The sequence below is a fragment of the Mus caroli genome, chromosome 12 (assembly GCF_900094665.2).
Source record: "Mus caroli chromosome 12, CAROLI_EIJ_v1.1, whole genome shotgun sequence".
In the NCBI taxonomy this organism is placed as follows: domain Eukaryota; kingdom Metazoa; phylum Chordata; class Mammalia; order Rodentia; family Muridae; genus Mus; species Mus caroli.
In genome coordinates, this window is record NC_034581.1 from 103124238 (window position 1) to 103143944 (window position 19707).

Consider the following 19707-nt stretch of genomic DNA (forward strand, 5'->3'; position numbering starts at 1 on the left):
TTTCTGAGTTCGAGGCCAGCCTGGTCTACAAAGTGAGTGCCAGGACAGCCAGGGATATACAGAGAAACCCTGTCTCCAAAAAACCAAAAAAAAAAAATAAAGTTACAAGTGCTTCAGAGAAGCATGGTGGTAACAGGTATCCATATGAAGAGCAATCCCAGGGAGGCATGTGTTCTCTCTCACAGAGAAGGGAAGGAGGAGTCCACGGGCTTAGCAGCCTGGTCCAAGCAGTGCTTTTGTTGCTGCAACAAAGCACCAGGACCAAAAAGCAAGTTGGGGAAGAAAGGGTTTATCAGGCTTCCCCTTCCATCTCACTGCACATCACTGAATGGAGTCGGGACAGGAACTCAAACAGGGCAGGCACCTGAAGGCAGGAGCTGATGCAGAGGCCATGGAGGGTGCTGCTTACTGGATTGCTTTCCATGACTTACTCATCCTGTTCTTATAGAACCTAGGACCACCAAGCCAGACATGGCACCACCCACAGTGGGCTGGGCCCTCCCCTCTCAATCACTAAATAAGAAAATGCCTTACAGCTGGATCTTTTGAAGCATTTTCTCTGTAGAGGTTCCCTCCTTTCAGATAACTCTAGTTTGTCTCACGTTGAAATAAGACTAGCCAGCACAACCAGCCCCTTCTCAGCTTGACATGCAGACACATCAGTATTGAGCCACGATTCTTCCTTTCTCATCCATCCCTAAGGTCTCACAGACTTTATACATTCAAACACATTAAAATTTCAGTCTAAAATAATCCAATTTAGTGTTTAAAGTCTTTCAGCTGTGGGTTCCTATAAAAATCAAAATTAAATTAAATACCTTCTTCAAGAGGGAAAAACCAGCAGTGTATTATGAGCCCAACTCCAACAGTACAAATAGCCCAGGGTCCAATTATCTTGGATTCTCTTGTGATCTTCAGGGCTCTTCCAAAGAGACTGAGGCAGTTCTCCTGCTTTACACACACTGCTTTGTGTGCTAGACTCTGGCTGCCTCCACTCCGCTGCTGCTGCTGTTCTTGGTGGTTTTCCCATGGTTCTGACTTTTCCCCAGTACCCAAAAGACCCCAGAATCCTGAGGTCTTCTGCTGCAACTGGGCTCTGCCTTCACCAATAGCCCCTCATAGGCTCTCTTCAGGTACCAAGCTTCAACTTTTTTGTATGAACCCTTCACCCCTTGGCCTTTAACTGCCACTGAGACTGCACTTTCACCAATAGCCTCTCACAGTGCGAAGAAGCCTCAGCTGCTCTGCATGACCACTTCATGCTCTCAAAACCAGTACCCCATGCTTGACTCTTATACTACCAAGTTTGGCTGCCTCTAGAGCACAGCTTGTGTGCTGACTCTCAGGAAACTTCCCAGAAGATTTCACTTAATATTGCTGGTCTCTTCTTAAACACCACCAAATTTTCAGTTTCAGCCTACCAGCACTGAGTGTCCCAGCAATGCAAAGGCTTCGTTCTGGTACTTCTGGTATCTTGTTAATCACAGCTAATTCTTCAGCCCCAGCTGAACCTTAACTCAAAATAGCAAATGGCCTTGAGAGTTTTTATACTTCCCTCTTTAACTTCACCAGCTAGACTCCCATCCTCTGCACTGATTTCAACATTTGATGGCTTTCTAGAATATTCCCAAAACATCGATAGAGTCTGTCACAGCAATACCCTAAAATCCTGGTACCAGTTTGTCTTAGTCAGAGTTTCTATTGCTGCAAAACACCATGACCAAAACACAAGTTGGGATAGAAAGGGTTTATTTGGCTTATACTTACCACTGTTTATCGATGAAGGAAGTCAGGACAGGAACTCAAACCATGGCCATGGAGGGGTGTTGCTTACTGGCTTGCTTTCCATGGCTTGCTCAGCCTGCTTTCTTATAGAACCCAAGACTATCAGCCCAGGGATGGCAGCACCCACAAAGGGCCTTACCCATCAATCAATAATTAAGAAAATGCCTTACAGCTGGATCTTATGGAGGTATTTTCTCAGCTGAGGTTCCCTCCTTTCAGATAACTCTATTTGTGTCAAGTAGAAATAAGACTAGCACAGTCACTGAAGAGAAGAGGCAGTAAGAAGCTAGGTCAGGAATTTAAGAAGCCCCCAGGTCCCAAATAGGGTGTTTCCCATGAGAACCACTAGGGAATCTCTATAGGTCCCTGTCCAAGGAATGGTGAGGAACTGTGGGCACGGGCCTGAAGAGCAAGCCTGAGAAGAGGCCAGTGGGAGGCTGTTGGGAAGTCCCCCAAATGAAAACAAACAATGCTTAGAGCTAGAAAAGCCAGAGAATGTATGTGCACTTGAGTTTTCAGGGGAGAGGGCGGAGACCAAAAGCAGGAGAAACCACAGTCCATGAGAGGAAATGGGCATGTCTTGTAAACAATACTAACATCCTATACAGAGTGATAAAACACCATGGCCAGAAGAAACCTGGGGAAGAAGGGTTTGTGTGGCCTACAGAGTTATAGACCATCCATCCCTTCAGGGACAACAAAGCAGGAACTCAAGCGTTAGTCACAGTCATACTCAAGAGTAAAGAGAATAAATGCATCCTTGTTTGCTCTCAACTAGCTTTCTCCTCTTTTGGACCCCTATAAGATATTCCCAGGGGCTTCTAGGTTGTGTCAAGTTGACAGTTAAAATTGTCAAGCTCAACCTCCAAGAAGCAGGAGCAGCTATGGGGCAGGAGGGAGTGATGTCCAGCATCTCAGGGCCTGGTTCCCATGGACCTGGCTGTCAGTCTTGCCTGTCTTGTGGCCATAGTTGCCAGCCAGGTAGCCATGTAGCCATCAAAGCCAGCCCTGCTCTGGAAGGCAATGCTCGTGTCACGCCCTGAAGAAACAACTACAGCAGCTGTAGAGCCAGGCTTTGGGAACCAGGAACAGCCTGCCACACAGAAGACACTGTCACTGTACCCACTGGCATGACAGCACTAAGGCATGGCTAAGTGCAGTGGCACTGCCTGGGGACAGCAGGGGTGGCAGTTCAGTGTGAAATGGATGTTTGCTGGCAGGCTTAGGGGTAGGAGTGGGGCAGTCCTGCACACCTTGGAGCTGGTAAGGCTAGGGAAGAATTTATGAATGAAAGGAGCAAGTTAGGAGAAAAGCCAAAAGAGACAGTGGAAAAATTGCCCAGGAATTCCTCTGCCTGCTCCCATCCCCTCTTCCTGAACTCATCTCTGCTTCCATTAGAGTAAGAAGAGAGCTAGGCTGGGAGGGCCCTTCAGACAAACACCTGGTAGCCCTGTTGCTGCAAGGGGTCTGCACAGTCCCTCAGGGCCCATGGAGCATGCTGGAATCAGGTAGCCAGGAGGGCTCTGATAGGTTAGCTGGGAAGCTTCATTAAAGATTGACAAAGTGAAGCCCACTTGCCCACAGGACAGCATATCAGTTACCACTGCACCAGCCAGGCGGCTGAGGAAGAGGAGGTAAGTGGCCAGGATGCGCAAGGCACCTTGCAGACTGTGCGGAGGAGCTCTGCCGGTAATGGTCAGCAGGGAGTGGACCTTTCACTGCTTCTGCTTCTGCCACTGTGACTGCACCGTGCTTTGCAGAGTGACCTGTAGGTGATGGAGCTCTCCCCTTCCTTCCTGCTCCTCCTGGGATTCCTCTCTCCCAACTGCTGGGGCTGGGGTAGGGGGGCTGAGTGCTGCATCCTGGGGAGAGCATCTCCCCCTGAGTCTAGGGTCCTTGCAGAATTGGCAGGATAAACTAGCATCGGGAGGCCTGGACTTCTGCTCTAGCTGCAGTGCCAGGTGGAGGCCTGATCACTCCAGAGGCAAGATGTCCTCCATTCCCAAGTTGAGTCTGAGTTTCCCTAGCTGTAAAGGAAAATTAATACATCCTATTTGAGAATTGAGAAAATTAATCCCCCAAAGTGATATGAAAATGCTTTGTAAGCCACAAAAATGTAGTAGATGGTTACTGTAATCCTGTTTGAGGTTCATTTTAAGATTAATATTGTGATCCTTAACGAGTTATTAGGAAAGGGGGTGGGGGGACGGTATTAGAAGAGCTACTTGCCTAAGGAGATCACCTGAACAAGCCAAGCCCGTGGGTGGGGTACTCTGACCTGAGAACTGGAGGCTGGATTCTGGCTCTATGTTGTCTCTGATGTGGATGTAACCTTGAGCAAACTGCTGCCCTATCCCTGGGTCTCCATGTAAGGAGGAGGACCAGAGAGGAATACTCACGGACACCAGGTCTCTGTCATCTGTCTCCGCTCTGCATGTTATTTCTGAAGCTCAATGGCACAGTCTGGTGATCTCTTTTCTCTGTGTGGCCTGGGCTTCTACCTTCTTGGAAGCAGTCTCCCTGTCTGTAAGAGAGGCCCTCCATGCCACAGGGCTGTCGCAGTCCATGCTCTCAGGCCATACACGATCTGCTTGTCTAGTTGCTGAGTTGTAACTGCTCAGCCCAGTGCCAGGGCTCAGGAGTGAGGGAATGTTGCTGGAGGACCAGAGGTCAGCAGGCAAAGATGTGATCTGAGCACAACAGCCAGTGGCCATTAGCCATCGTGGGCCTAAATTGCTGTGCCAGAGACTAGTCAGATCTCTGTGAGTACAGACCAGCTAAATAGCAAGCTCCAGGCCATAGAGTAACACAGTGAGACCCTGTCTCAAAAAACAAAAATGTGGAAGGTGGGGACACTCAAGCATTTGTCCTTTGGTGAGCTTGACCCAGGGGTGGCTTTGCTCTGTAAGTATGGATGTGGAGGCGTTTGTGTACCAGGACTGAGGATAGTATGAGTGTACTAGAAGGCTCGTGGGCTGGGGGACATTGTCTTCCTACCCATTCCTATGTGGCTTGGGCCTGGTAACTCTCTGTTTATTTAAGTAAGACTCCCTTCCTACACAGACACTTGTTTATGTAGCAGCAGGAACAGCGCCCATACAGGCGGAAGGGCCTAGTCTCTAGCCAAAAGGGAAAGAGGAAAAACAGGCAGCTAGAAAGATGGTAGCAAGGGAAGCAGAGAGCGACTCAAGAGGGCTTGGGCAGCTGCCCAGCTCAGAGCAGGCAGCTGTCGTTTGCTGGCCAGAAATTACATCAGGCCTCACTGAGCGGGTACAGGTCCTTTGTCTCTGGCACTCCTGGGATCTCAGGTTCCATCTTTTCAGAAGCCCAAGAGATACCTTTCCTAACGAGGAGAGCTGGAGACTTAGCCTGGGCTCTGTCCCAGAGGAGCTGAGGCTGCTGTCCAGAGTGTCATTTGGTGGGGAGGGAGGGAGCAGAGCCCTCATTAGGAGCAGGTGTCAACCTTGCCTCCTCTGACACCCGGCCGGGAACTGGAGGGACTTGTAACCACTTTGTTACCTGTCCCAAAGGTGGTACCTGGAAATTCAAAATAAGGAGAAATCCCCATGATCCTAAGATACCCACTGTTAATAATTTGATATGTTTTCTTGTTTGTCCTTTTGAATTGTAGGTATTTGGAGTCTGGAGTAGCTCGGTTGCTCAGTGGCAGAGCGCTTGTCCCAGACTTTTCCCCAGAACCAAAGGCAGGGTGGGAGGGTTGGAGGTAAATGGTCCTTATTTCTATCTTTCACATGTATAAGAAACTGAGGTACAAAGAAGGAAGGAAGTCTTAACTACTTAGAGGCAAACCCATCAAAGACTAATCCAGCAAAAACTCAGGAGGCTAGACCTTGTCTCAAAATGTAAAAAATAAATACAGTGGATAAAATCACCCTGGAGGAGACTTCTGTAAATATAAGCATTCTACAAGTGTACAGCCAGGAATGGGAAGGGGCTGAAAGGTGAAGTGGAGGACTAGTGGGAGGACTGGAACAGCAGAGCTTGGTCTCCTACACAACACCCCTTCTAATTCCATCAGACTTCAAGGCACAGCTCTGACCAGACAGTTTTCATCCATGAAGAGAAGGACTTCCTGCATAGGATCCAGTACATGGGACTAAAGGCATGCACTACTAAGCTTACTGAGGCTTGGAGAAGCTGTGAAGGATGGAGTAGGCTGCTCTTACCTGCCTGTCACCTCCAGTGGATCCCTGGTGTGCTTCTGCCCTGCCCAGTGCTGAGCTCACTCTCAGAGATTCAGTCTCCTGACTCCCACCATGTTCCAGCTATACTCTGCTCTGTCCTCTCCAGCCAGAGCATCTCTCATTCTGTCATTCTGCTTCCTGTGGTCCCATGGGTGGAGATGGCCCTTCTCACTCTCTTCTTGTTTATTTTCTGTCATGATCCCCACCATGTGACCTTCAAGGATAAAGGACATCCTCTGATTTGCCAGGTATTTGGGAAGTGTGAGTGAGTGGTCGTACTTGTAATTGAGGCAGAAAGCAGACCTTCCCAACATCAAGAAGTCAATCTTTCTTAAGAACCATCATAGCTTGAAGCAGATAAGCTTGGATTCCAGTTCCACCTGAGGCTCAGCCCCTATGCTAGCAGCTCTCTGTGTTCCGAGAGGAAGGGTATCAGGAGGTAGTTCTCTTCTGTCTCTTGCCTGGCTTGCTGCTGGGAGTAAGGCCCACTCTGGGGGCTGGACCTACAGGGGTCAGGCATGCCCTGCAGGGGTTGCAGGTATACACACCACTCCTGGCTTTACATGACGCTAAAGATCAGGTCTTCAAGCTTGTGCAGCAAGCACATCACCCACTGAACTATACCCCTACACAGCTACCCTTGATTCCAGCTCCAAGGGATCCAGTGCCCTCTCTGGCCTTCATGGGTGCCATTCTCATGTAACAGATACAGATACATACACATAAATAAACATAAAATGAATCTTTTTTTTAAAATACCCTTAAGGCAGGCATGGTGGTGCAGGCCTTCGGTCCCAGCACTTTGGGAGGCAGAGGCAAGTGGATATCTATGAGTTCAAGACCAACCTAGTCTATAGAATGAATTCCAGGGCATCCAGAGCTGTTGAACAGAAAATCCCTGTCTTGAAAAACCAACCAACCAAACAAACAAACTAAAATAAAATAAATATCCTTAAATACTGAGTTGTAGAGGGTGGGTTAGGGATCAGAGACCCTCCTTCTCTTCACCTCTATCCTGCAGGCTCACAGCTCAGCCCAGGAGGCAAGAGGTGACACCGTGAGTCCACCATCTTGGCCTGTGGTTACAGCCATAAGGGAAGTTATCTGCAGTAGCTCAGCACAGGATGGATGACCGTCTCATCAGTCATGACCATAGCTTTCTTGTTGACATCTACTCCCACTTGAGAAATGCTGCCTAGCTGGAGCCCCTGTAAGTGGGCTCTTCTCCAGGGCTTCTCAGGAGACCAGCAACCATTATAGAAGAAGAAACCTCCTCCCAGCCCTTCTGTCAGAATCTGCCATGGCTCATGTGGTTGGAAAATGGATTAGGAAAGAGGGCCTCACATGTACAAGAGCATCTTTTCCTGCTCAGGACAGAGCGCCAGGCTTGGAAGGGACTGTAGCTCCTGATGGCCTTCCCCAGCTTTCTGTAGTAGCAGGTTAGCTGAGGGTGTAGGGAGTCTAGGTCAGCATAAAGACTGAGAAGACTAAGTAAATGACAGCAGCACACTGTGAGCATATCTGCTATCAGAGCGTCTTAACAGGAAAAGAAACAACCATAGTAACCAAGCCAGGCCAGAAGCTGAGCAGGCCTTGCATCAGCCAGTGTGGACCAGGCATTCAGGGTCTTAGTCATAAGGTGGGACAAAGCCTCAGACAAGGAGTAACACAAGGTTGCCGGAATAGGAACTTGGCCTCCAGAAGGAGGAAAGCAGTCTCGACCCAGGGGTGAGTTCAGTTGTTCAAGCTTGAACCTAAAGCCTATGTGCTGCTGTAAGACAACACCATAAGCAAAAGCAAAAGCAACTCACTCACTTTGGCATAGAGCCTATCATGGTGGGAAGGGGTGGAGGCAGGAGCAGAGCACCCACAGGGGCACACTTCCTGCAGCAGGCCACACCTCCTAAACCTCCCCCACCACCACCTCTAACTGGTGACCAGGTGTTCACATAGCCAGAGCTGTGGAGGACATTTCTCATTTAAACCTCCACAGCCTTGGCCAGGCTAAGAGCAGAGTCCCAGAATGTCGGGCTGAGGCATTGTGAAACCTGCCTTCACCAGAATGAGTAAGGCAGAGGTCAAGCAACTCCTTTCTGCTGAGCAGACACAAGTCTGCACCTGAATGCTCCATCCAGGGATGGGGCAGCTTGTGGCTCTGTAGGTGGCGTGTGAGTCCACCATCTCACTCTTCAAGCCAGGCTGACCGACATGCTGAAACTGAACTTGAGAATGAGACAAGTGCTGTGGCAGGTGCTTTGTCTTGCTCTGCTTCTTGCACCTTTGAGCAAGTCACCTAACTTCCTGGGCCTGGCTTCCTTGGTGGTCTCAAGTCCTTCCTCATGGGCACTCTCCTAGCTGTGTGAGAATTACAGTTGAAATCTAGGTTAAGTAAAAGTTGTCTGTCTGGGAATTGCTCTGATCAAGCTCCCATAGGAAATAACATTTTCTGTACAGAAGAAGAGGAAGAAGACCACTAAGACCCTGGGCTTCTGGGAAGTGGGCGGCTGAAGAGACTGCCTGCTGTCTGAGGTGTAGATTCATACTCACTTCACCCAAAGGTGGAAACAAAGCTGTTTGCACAAGCCACTGGTTACACTTACAAAGGGACGATGTGCACTGGCCCTCGGGAAATGATCAGCTCTTTCTCAGGTTGGAGCTGCAGCCTGGATTTCTCTTTAAATGTGGGTCCCAGCACCAGCCCTCCTGAGAACAGGAGGTTCGGCAGTGGGACTCTATCCTTTCAGGTCCAAAGTGGGTATGGCATAGGAGCTTTCATGGTGGCCCAGAACAAAGGGAGCCGTGCAGGGTTGCACTGCCTCTTCCCACAGCCCCAGACTCCCAATGTGAGTAGCAGGTCCAAGGAGGGTCCACCCCACACATGTGTAGTTCCTAGGTTCCATCTGGCCTTGATAGTCACCAGCTGAAGGTATTAGTCCTTCACTCAACCCATCATGGCTCATGATTCTTGACATACCAGGGTTGGGGTTGAGGAGACAGTGGCAAGTGAGCAGACACAGCAGGTGCTGTTTAAACAAAAGCAGAGAGGTGTGAGCAGAACTTAGTTTCCACTGTGCTTCAGAGGGAGAGCCACAGGAAACATAGAGAGATGAAGGTGTGCCGGTGCTTCACGGGTGTGAGAGCCCACTGTTAGAGGCAGGCAAGATCTCTCCTCTGGGCTCTGGAGGGTGGAGAGGGTGCCATTACAGTTCTGTGTTGGGGCCCTTCTTCCCTCCTCTGACCTTTCTACTCTGCATCTTTTCCCTACAGGCCCCTCCACACAGCGTCAGGTGCAGAATGGCCCCTCTCCTGAAGAGATGGACATCCAGAGAAGGTAACCCCATGTCCCACAGATGTCTGACTGAAAGCTCCCCAGTAGAGCCAGGGCACCCTTCAGTTAGCCTAGACACACAGAGCTGAGGCCACTAACAACAGGGGCAACAGAGGACACCTGCACATGCCACTGCAGACTAAGGGGACAGGTCCATCGCCCACAGACTCATACTTCCCTAAACTCCTTCTGAAGCTTGCCTAGTAACCCTGTGGTTCCAGGGAGCCCTCTAAAGGACTAAAATGAGGCATAGCTTCCATTTCTCCTGCCACCACAGTGGCTCCAAACAGCCAGACGAGCCCATTAGCCCACTCACGCCACTGAGTGAATTCAGTTGGCCAGAGGGTCACACAGGTTTCTCTGAGGTATTTTCTACTCAGTGTGCCCAGCTCACCAGTCCTCTTCCATCTGTCTCTGTCTCTGTTGGAGGCAACCCAGGGCTGCAGGAAGGTAGCTCAGCCAGTGACGTGCTTGCAGGGCACTGAGTAGAGCCCCAGCACTCTTTTGTTTTGATTTCCTTAAAAAGTTAGATGTGGCATCAGCCACTTGAATACCAGAGTTTAGGAGGCAAAGGCAAACAGACAAACCCTGGTGTACATTGGCCAGCCAGCCTTGCCTACTTGCTAAGTTCTAGATCAATGAGAGACCCTTTCTGAAAAGGAAAAGAAAAGAAAAGAAAAGAAAAGAAAAGAAAAGAAAAGAAAAGAAAAGAAAAGAAAAGAAAAGAAAAGAGAAAAGAAAGCCGGGCAGTGGTGGCGCACGCCTTTAATCCCAGGACTTGGGAGGCAGAGGCAGGTGAATTTCTGAGTCCGAGGCCAGCCTGGTCTACATAGTGAGTTCCAAGACAGCCAGGGCTACACAGAGAAACCCTGTCTCGAAAACCAAAGGAAAAAAAAAAAAGAAAGAAAGAAAAGAAAAGAAAAAGAAAAAGGAAGAAAGAGAAGAAAAGTGGGTGGTGCCTATAACAGCACTCAGGGTAATCCTTTCTCCTCCACACACAAACAAGGCCCCGTGTTGTGGGCATGAGAAGTGCCACAGCACCAGCTTTCAAATGTGGGAGCGTGGGCACAGAGAGCTCAAGGTGTCTGCTGTGCTTGCTTTCCAGACAAGTAATGGAGCAGCAGCACCGCCAGGAGTCTCTGGAGAGGAGAATCTCGGCCACAGGTAGGGGAGGCTCCCTCCTCCAGCCCTATCCGCACTGCCCCAGAGGCCCTGACCCCCCAGTGCATCCTCATGACAAACCACCTTACCTGCTTTTCAAACACCCTGCCCTCTCAGCTGCTGCAGCACCTCCCTCGCCTCCGCTGCCCGGTACAGTCTTGAGCAAGTCTAGTTCTACCAGCATGGCTCCCTCCCGTACGTCCCATCCTCTTGGCTCAGACTGCTTCCTTCACTGTCCTGACACCACCTCTCCTGTCTGTTCCCAGCTCTGTCGGGCAGTCTTACAAGAGCGTCAGCTCTGACAGGCTTCCTGTGCATACGTCTAGTAGAGCGTGCCTTGCAGCACAAGTCTGTGTTCTCCTCTGTGATTTGTTGGCTGACCCTGAGGGTCTACTCCCCTCAGTGTATGGCACAGTGTCTGATTCACTGGAGGTGCCTGACTAGGTGCATAGTGGAGGCCAGCCCTCGATGGTTCCTTGACCCAAATTCCTGGTCATCTCTGGACCCACAGTTCCTTACCTCTTAGAGACCCTAGGATCCAAGTACGAGTCCCACTTACATCTTCAGACCAACTTCAGTCAGTACCTAAGAGGGAGCCAAGTACTTAAAATGGAAACCGGCACTGCCAGGAACTCCTCACACACACTGGAGAGGCAGGAGCAGAGCAAGAGGAGCTCTGCTGTGCTCGAGGGTGTTAAGTGACTGTATAACAGTGTAGCCAGCACCCGATGCTGGGAGATTGGCATAGGAAGGAATGGTAATGGTAAGGGTGTTAAGTGACTGTATACCAGTGTAGCCAGCACCCGATGCTGGGAGATTGGCATAGGAAGGGATGGTAATGGTAAGGGTTCTGTAGGGCCTTCCTGAGACAAACTCTTCTGCACCTCATCTCTGATGAGCGAGTTGCCCTCCAATCTTTTGAAGGACCCAGAATGAAAACAGTAGCTGGACACCCCTAGGTGTTGGAGACTGACTCCTCCCCTTTGCTTTCCAGGGCCCATTCTCCCCCCTGGGCATCCCTCATCGGCAGCCAGTACCACTCTCTCCTGTGGTGGACCTCCACCCCCTCCTCCACCCCCAGTTCCACCTCCACCCACAGGATCTACTCCCCCACCCCCGCCCCCACTGCCAGCTGGAGGAGCCCAAGGGACCAACCATGATGAGAGCTCTGCATCAGGACTGGCTGCTGCTCTGGCGGGAGCCAAGCTAAGGAGGGTGCAGCGGGTAAGAGTTCCCGTCAGGGTAGGCAGGCCAGCCACCCTTTACATATCACTCTCACCACTCACCCTGTCCTCACCTGTTCATCAGTGAGACACTGAGCAAAACTCTCTTCCCCAGGCCCAGCTGGCCAGCTCTCTGCCAGTTAGTAAACAAGTAAGCAGGGCCAGCACTGGATCAGCTACCAGCTGCCTTAGTTAATAAGTACTGAATCTGCCCTTGCTTTTCCCATGGAATGTGCTTCCAGTTGATTCAGCTCCCCACCCCGGGTGCACATGCTCCTGGAAAGATCTGCAGATAGTATAAGTCTGGTCATAAAAGAATGCTCTGATACATATCTCTGGCTTGAAAGTTGCTTCCCTCCTCCCTGTAACTAACTGGCTTTGGCAAGGACTCATGCCTGTGGGCCTACCAAGCCTGTCCCTGAGCCTCCCTAGATTCTGGTTTTCCATGGACTTGAGAGTGTTAAACTAGCAGCCTCGCTCCTAGGATCTTTCTGTTCCCACCACTGGGTCAGCATCTGACACACACTTCTTCCTTACCCTCAGCCAGAAGATGCATCTGGAGGCTCCAGTCCTAGCGGGACTTCAAAGTCCGATGCCAACCGGGCAAGCAGTGGGGGAGGTGGAGGAGGCCTCATGGAAGAAATGAACAAGCTGCTGGCTAAGAGGTGGGTACAGTGCCTCCTAGAGGAAGCCACTGTCCTCAGCTGAATGTCATTGCTAGTATACATTCAGGGGGCCTAGAACAGCACCCACTGCACTTGAGAGACAAACAAAGGGCTGGAGAGATGGCTCAGCAGTTAAGAGCACTGACTGCTCTTCCAGAGGTCCAAGTTCAATTCCCAGCAACCACATGGTGGCTCACAACCATCTGTAATGAGATCTGATGCCCTCTAATGGTATGTCTGAAGACAGCGACAGTGTACTCACATACATGAAATAAATAAATTACAAAAAAAAATTTTTTTTAAAAAAAGAAGAAAAACTGAGAGACAAACAAATACAACACAGTCCCAGAGTTTTAGAGCTCTGCCTACAGACACCCCACTGCCCCCAACACTACTTCTGTAGGCAGCGTTGGCCTTCCCAGACCTCCTAAACAGTCTAGGCAGACATGAAGCAGCCTTCACAGAACAGTATGTCAGGGCCTGCAAGAGGAAGAGACGGCTCACTGAAGAGGTTCTACCTGTCCCCTGCTTAAAGAAGTGCAGTTCCGTGGGCTGAGGGTGGCAGAGGTGCCGGCCGGGCAGTGTTCAAGCACAGGCTGAGAAGTCGGCACATGGAAGACTGAAGGAGGCCAGCTGGAGAGGAGGCTGAAACAGTGCCTCACTGCCCAACTGGATCTCAGAGCTGAACAAGGCTTCAGATAACAGGAGAAAACATTTTAGAAAAGAAAATGTTTGTACCCTCCTTCAATCTAAGACCAGTGAGCTTAACAACTTGGCTTGGATGATGGATCCCAAAAAACAGGATCTCTAAAAACAGGAAAAGGTTAGAGTTGCCAGGAGCCAAGCAGACTCCAGGTGCTGAGGGGTCAGAGGTGGGGTCCAGGCACTACAAAAGCAAACGTGCTTTGCACAGTCTGTAAGGAACAACCAGGCAAGTCTTTGAAATCTGCTTCATGAGATTAGCAGTCCTGCAGCCTTTTCTCCTGCTTCTCTTCTAGCAGGGCTCCACCTGCAGTGGAGAAGTTACAGGGTGAGCGCCTCCTGAGGGCTGCTGTGCTGGCACAGGCACTTACGTGCCTCTCAGGAGGCGCTCACCAGTGGCTTGGTCTGTATTGTCTGTGTGATGGAACACATGCCCGATCACATGTTAGGCAAATGACTACCCCTGAGGAACACTCTCCGCACAGGCATCCCTCTGATTTTAAGAGATGGAACGTGGCTTCTGGGCATCAGTGGGCATCATGGGGTAAAGCGACTAGGCAGACCAGTGAAGAGACCTTTGTCACCCAGGAAGAGGTGATGACAGATGCGGTGGAGCAGGCAAAGGTTAAGCTAGGTCAGAGTGGGAAGAAATAGAGAAAGAGAATTGATGAACTTACTGGTCCTAGTCTGTGGGGGGAATAATTTGCCAAAGGCCAGTTTCCACAGGTCGGGGAAACTGAGGTGGGTGTAGAATCAGTGATTGATCATTCAGCAGACTTTTCTCTGAGGGCGAAACTTGATTTACTGGAGCCAGTGAGAAACTCTTTGGAGCTGGCAAGAAAAGGAGGAGAAAATTCACACACACACACACAGATACACACATGCACACACAAACACACACAGAGATACAAACACACATAAATACACACACATACAGAGACCCTCAGACACACATACACAGAGATACAAACATACAGACAACACACACACACAAATATATATATATATATAACTATTTTTTCTTCCACAATTTATATATCCTAACAAAATCTTTCAAATGGTACAAAATAAATCACAATGTGATTACCTTCTACTTTTCATTAAGTGATCCATTACAGTGAGTATTCTTAGAAAAACATATTTACCAATACTCTCACATGAATAAGCGTTTCTTAGTCCCCAGGGTGCATCTACTCATTAACGATTTTTTTCATTAAGTAACATCAGGAAGCTAGGGCAAAGGTGAGTACAAGAAATTAGTCATCACCTTGCTCGCCAGCCCAGCCTCGGGAAGGAAGAGGTGCATCAGCTAGGACCAGTCAGGCTACCATTGTTTCTTGTTCCCTGTCCTCAAAAAAATTCCCTCACTCAACTATTAATAGTGTTCCTTTCTGACCTTCAAATTGTTCCCCAAGGCCACTCACAATCTACATCTCTAAATTCCTTCTAAGGGTGGTGGTTGAATCATTTATCTGCTCCAGTATGGATGCTTGACAAAGCTCCATCGCTATCACTGTGAGTGGCAGTGACACTGCCCAGTGAGGCTGGACGCCCCTCAGAGTTTCCTGCACTCATGGACTGTGAGGCAGCCACAAGCAGGGTGGTTCTCCACAGCAGCTGCGCCGAGGCATAGGCACAGCCACCGTGCTTATGCTAGCTGGCTACGGTGGACCACAGTCCATGAGTTCTAAGGCTGTTTTGCTGTTCCTCTTTCTTGCCCCGTCCTGAGACAGCTTGTGTGAGCCCTGCCACTGGCAGCCGGAGACAGTCCTCAGCACACACAGGCTCACTTCACTCCTGGCAGGCTGCTCACCTCAGGTTATGAGAGGCCTCACAGTTGAAGATGCACTGGAGCACATTGCTGGGAAGTAGAGGCCTGTGTCTACACCTGGGAGGAAGCAGATGCAGGTGACATTGAGACCTGGACGCACCAGTAAAGTTAGAGTCCTGTAGAAGATTCATGCGTAGGAGGAAAATGCAGGAGTTGAGTATAGAAGAGCCCTGCTGCTCTCCTGGGTGCTTTTAGCTCCTTAGTGTTATTCTAGACTGGAAAGGGTGTGGCTAGCTTAACTGAGGTCCAGGACACAAGTGTGTAAGAGAAAGCCTTCCCCATGTGACATGATGCTAGAGCTGAGGTGCTTCAGCTGCAGCAGAAGCCTCCCACAGCTCTGACTCAGAGAGACAGACTGGTCCAGGATTCCAGTCCCTCTGCAGGCCTTAAGTAACCCTGTCCCCTGGGGGACCTAAACACTACCATGTCTCTCCCTCACAAACGATGGCCACCACCAGCTCAGTAAGCAAAGAAACACCCCAAGTGCTTACTTCCTGCCCAGACCAGTTTTGAGTCTAGGTCATAGGTGAGTATAGAAAGTCTTAGCCACTAGCCTTGGCTCATGAAAGTAGGGTGCCTAACGAGTGGCCTATCCACATAAGCCAGCATTCTAAGCTACACACAGTCTGTCAGGGAACCAAGTGTGAGTGGAGGCAGCCCAGAGTTCCCGTCCACGGGGGACCTTGGGAAGCTGATTTGTATTTTTTTTTTCTCCCCAACATCTAGGAGAAAGGCAGCCTCCCAGACAGACAAGCCCGCTGACAGAAAGGAAGATGAGAGCCAAACGGTAGGCACCACTCTACCCAGCCGGCCCACACCCTCAGGCCTGCCTCTGGTGTAAGCACATCTCCCAGTGAAGTCACCGGAAGCTGAGTACCTGGTTTAAGACATAGCTGTGAGGGAGGGACAGGGATCCCGTCATGCTTCAAGCCCAAACAGGCTTGCATCTCCTGAGAATTCTTTTGACCAGACCCTTGGAGCCGTCACTCAGCAGGGAAAGCAGAAATAGACAGGAAAGTCCCAGCCTTAGAGAATCCCAGGGAACTCAGGACCATTATGCTCCAGCATGCCAGGGCTGCATCAAAGGGACTGGAAACATCTACTGAAGTCTGAAGTTAGAGTGGTCTTATTTCAAATTACTTAAAATTCTAAACAATCCACTTGAGTATCCATCAAGCCCAGTGGGAGCTGTGGTCCCCAGCCATGGCAGGGTTCTGGAACCCTGGACTCTTGTCCCTGGCAGGCATATGGAGATTGGTCTGTCAGCACAGAGCTCTTAGCCTCAACTTCTATTTATGGTGACCAATTTTTTTTTTATGTACATGATAAGCTTTCTTATTTAAAAAAAAAAAAAAAATGAGCCGGGCGTGGTGGCGCATGCCTTTAAACCCAGAACTTGGGAGACAAAGGCAGGTGGATTTCTGAGTTCGAGGCCAGCCTGGTCTACAAAGTGAGTTCCAGGACAGCCNTGGATTTCTGAGTTCGAGGCCAGCCTGGTCTACAAAGTGAGTTCCAGGACAGCCAGGGCTACACAGAGAAACCCTGTCTCGAAAAACCAAAATAATAAATAAATAAATAAATAAATAAATAAATAAATAAATAAATAAATGGCATTGTACAGGGACTGCTGAGTAAAGCCTCTAACACAAACAGCATGAAGGCTGCCTGCCTGGTCTTCCTTACATGCTTAGCCAGTGAGGTGGGTCTGGTGCCCCTGGGCTCTCGGCCTCCCTGCCAGTCTGTTCTCCTCATTCAGTCTCCACACGAGCCACTTCACTCGGCCTGGGCATGTGCAGTGCTTTCTGCTCACCAGATGGCCTCTCTCAGCCTGTACCTGCTGCATGAGCCTTACTGAGAAGGGCCTGCCTCTCAGACCCCTGCTTAGGAAGGTCACCCCCCATTCCCCAGCTCTCTGCTTCTGCCATGCCCTTCATACAGACAGGGCTGCCTGGCAGAACTGTCCAGGGACCAAAATGGAGTTCTCAACCAACTGCCCTGTGTCTTCAATGCCTGTGGCCTTAAGTCAGATTTGCTGGCCAGTGCCACTGGATATTTACATGGGTGTGTTGGGCCTCAGATTCCAGAGTCAGCACTGGCTTTTCTTAGGTGCCAGCAAGTACTCGCTAGCCTCAGCTTCAGAATACTTCAGGCCATAGAGCCTTAAAGAGTGGCTTTCACTAGTGAGGCTCTGTTGAAACCCTCGTCGGGCCTCTTTTTTTTTTCACCTTTAAAAAAAAAAAAAAAAAAAGGCAGATCTTCTGTATAAATAAGGCCTGGGCAGGGTGCTGGGGTCCCAAGAAGCTGCTTTCCTGAGGTCCCTGCTTCACTGTCTACAGCCTGGTGATGTAAGGATTGTGCTCTTTACTGAGAGACATAGACTGAGCCTATGCCTTGAGGACATGCAGGAAGCAAGCTAGCTTGTTGCTAGCAGACTAATGACAGGACCTTCTCTCTCACTTTAGGAAGACCCTAGCACCTCCCCATCCCCAGGGACCCGAGCCACCAGCCAGCCATCTAATTCCTCAGGTAAGAGGGTACCTACCCTACAAGTCTTGAGATCTTAGAGCAAGCAGTCAGCTGATACGGCCACTTCACTCTATGGATAAGAGCATCAGATCTACTGAATTCCAGGTCCTCAGAGCTTCCACACTTCCCCAAGGAGCCGAAGCAGACAGCTAGGCAGGTGTGACAAGGGGCCCTTGATCTGGTCCAGCTAAGGGAAGAACACTAACAATTCCATTCACAGTGGAGACATCATGTAGGGGCTGGAGACTCAGTGGTGCTGGGGTTTTTAACCATCCAGAGCCTCCACACGTTAGTCTAGCAAGCTACCACGCTACTGCTTAGCCACCCCCCCTTGACCAAGAAGCTATTTAATGTCATACTTGGTTTCTCCTGTGTAATGTCAACTAGACTAATGCTACAGTTAGATCACCAATCCACCTTTCTCTACCAGAAGCACAACCCCTGACTCTGCCCCAGCCCCTACAGTTAAATGTGGCCCCCGGTTTGTGATTAGGACAGTGTTATGAGACTTAGCTAAGGGACAAGACCCAGAAGCTGGCTTCAACTAGCCACACACTCACTGTCAGCTTCGAGCCAAGCCTGGGGCTCATGAATGTGGGAAGTGAAGCAGAGGAATCAGGTCGTCCACTGAACAGATGGATGCTCTTGTCAGCTTTTGTTCACACCAGTGTGCATGTGTCCAGCCTTCCCTGGACTTCCTGAAGTGCTGCTGCCTGCATTAGATGGCTTGCTCATTGTCACTGTCCTCATTTCCCTACTGTGGGTTACGGGGATTTCCTATGCTTAGCAGCTTTTGACTACCCATGGCCAAGCATTCTGCTTGAGGCCACACACCTGGAGAGTGGCTGTGGTCCAGATCTTGTGTCTATAGGCCCCATGCACCACACACCTGGAGGATGGCTGTAGTCTGGAGACTTTGTGTCTTTAGGCCCCATGCACCTGCCAGGTGGCTTTGAGGTAACCTGCCTCAGACCTGCGGTTGCTCTGCAGACAAGACTCAGCTTAGGGCAGGACAACCCAATGTCCCTTTGCTTGACCCACGGCCAGTGTGTTCTGCTCAGTTCAGTCTTTCTCCTGTGAATTGAAACATGAATTGTAATCTAGTACAACAAAGGTTGAGTATTCACAGTGCAAAAATGCAAAATGCTCCAAATTCTAAAACTTGCAGTGAATTTCATATGAACTCTGAATCTGCAGTAACCTCTGGTTCCAAGCATCCATATGAGGCCCTCAGCCTGCATACTAGGAAAAGGGAAAGCTACTTCAGGCTCAGGAAGGAAGCAGGCCAGACTCAGTGTGAAGAGACTAGTGGGCAGAGGTTCAGTGGGATCCAGGAAGCCTGGCCACCGGAGATGTACCAGGACAAGACCAATGAGAGTGTTGGCTCATATCCCTGCCTGCTCATTTGTAGCTGGAGTTGCCACTTCCCTACCAGCTGAATCAAGTTCTATGTAGAATACTCAGGTTTCAAGGGAATAGTGGGGAATGCAGTGACAGCAGGCTACCTACAGTTCCTGCTGAAAGAGGACTGAGACTCGGGACCAGGTTGCAGCTCTACTCTTAGCATCTTCTACTGTGGCTCTGCACCAGAGTCTGAGTAGACTCCTGCGGAGAGGACTTGGGAGTGGGTGACACTGAATCTTCTCAGCTCTGACCCTTCATGAAATGAATTGGCAGAGGCTGGCCGAAAACCCTGGGAACGGAGCAACTCGGTGGAGAAACCTGTGTCCTCGTTGCTGTCCAGGTGAGCTGTTCTGGGAAGGGCCAAGAGACTGCTCTGCGGGCAGGATCTGGTACCGGTTCACATGTCTCTTTCATTCCATGCCGTAGAACCCCGTCTGTGGCAAAGAGCCCCGAAGCTAAGAGCCCCCTTCAGTCGCAGCCTCACTCTAGGTACCGACAACCCTCCTGCCCATGTGTTGCCCAGGCTCTGCGGCCTCCTCTGTCCCCTGGCTCATGACTAACACCCCCAACCCTGTCTTGTGTCTTAGTATTAACAACTTGCTCTGGGAAGGGTAGTCTGCTCTTTCAGACCTGGAGAGAGGCAAAACTAGAGGCCATCACAGGGGTGTAGGCTGGCTTCCTCTCCTAAGAAGAGAAGGCCCAGGCTCTGCAGAGGCATGACTGTCAGAGGAGAGAGAAGCAAATCCAAGCAGTCAATCCCTCCCACCAGCACCCTGTCCTTTCAGATCGTCCTTGGGGCCCCTGTCTCTGCATGCAGCACGCATAGTCGGCCTTCTTGAAAGTCAGCTTCTCCCGTCCTTGTTTCCCAAACCAAATG

General features: G+C 50.1%; 1 protein-coding gene and 1 long non-coding RNA gene across 6 annotated transcripts in view; one reads left to right on the forward strand and one right to left on the reverse strand.

Annotated features, from left to right (window-relative positions):
* LOC115032777 overlaps positions 1 to 11834 on the reverse strand; it is a 26481-nt gene extending 14647 nt beyond the window's left edge. The window contains exons 1-2 of the long non-coding RNA XR_003838395.1: positions 11777 to 11834; positions 10999 to 11064 (exon numbers count right to left, since the gene is read on the reverse strand). This is a non-coding gene — a long non-coding RNA (uncharacterized LOC115032777). The remainder of the gene's footprint in view (positions 1 to 10998; positions 11065 to 11776) is intronic.
* Evl (Enah/Vasp-like) overlaps positions 1 to 19707 on the forward strand; it is a 124618-nt gene that overhangs the window by 100229 nt on the left and 4682 nt on the right. For 3 of the 5 annotated variants that reach the window (XM_021178559.1, XM_021178558.2, XM_029484429.1), the window contains exons 4-11: positions 9258 to 9321; positions 10424 to 10482; positions 11474 to 11703; positions 12246 to 12367; positions 15627 to 15687; positions 17363 to 17426; positions 19104 to 19170; positions 19257 to 19319. In XM_021178559.1, the coding sequence (XP_021034218.1) occupies positions 9258 to 9321; positions 10424 to 10482; positions 11474 to 11703; positions 12246 to 12367; positions 15627 to 15687; positions 17363 to 17426; positions 19104 to 19170; positions 19257 to 19319 (730 nt within the window). The remainder of the gene's footprint in view (positions 1 to 9257; positions 9322 to 10423; positions 10483 to 11473; positions 11704 to 12245; positions 12368 to 15626; positions 15688 to 17362; positions 17427 to 19103; positions 19171 to 19256; positions 19320 to 19707) is intronic. The other 2 variants (XM_021178561.1, XM_029484430.1) reach the window with 1 other exon arrangement.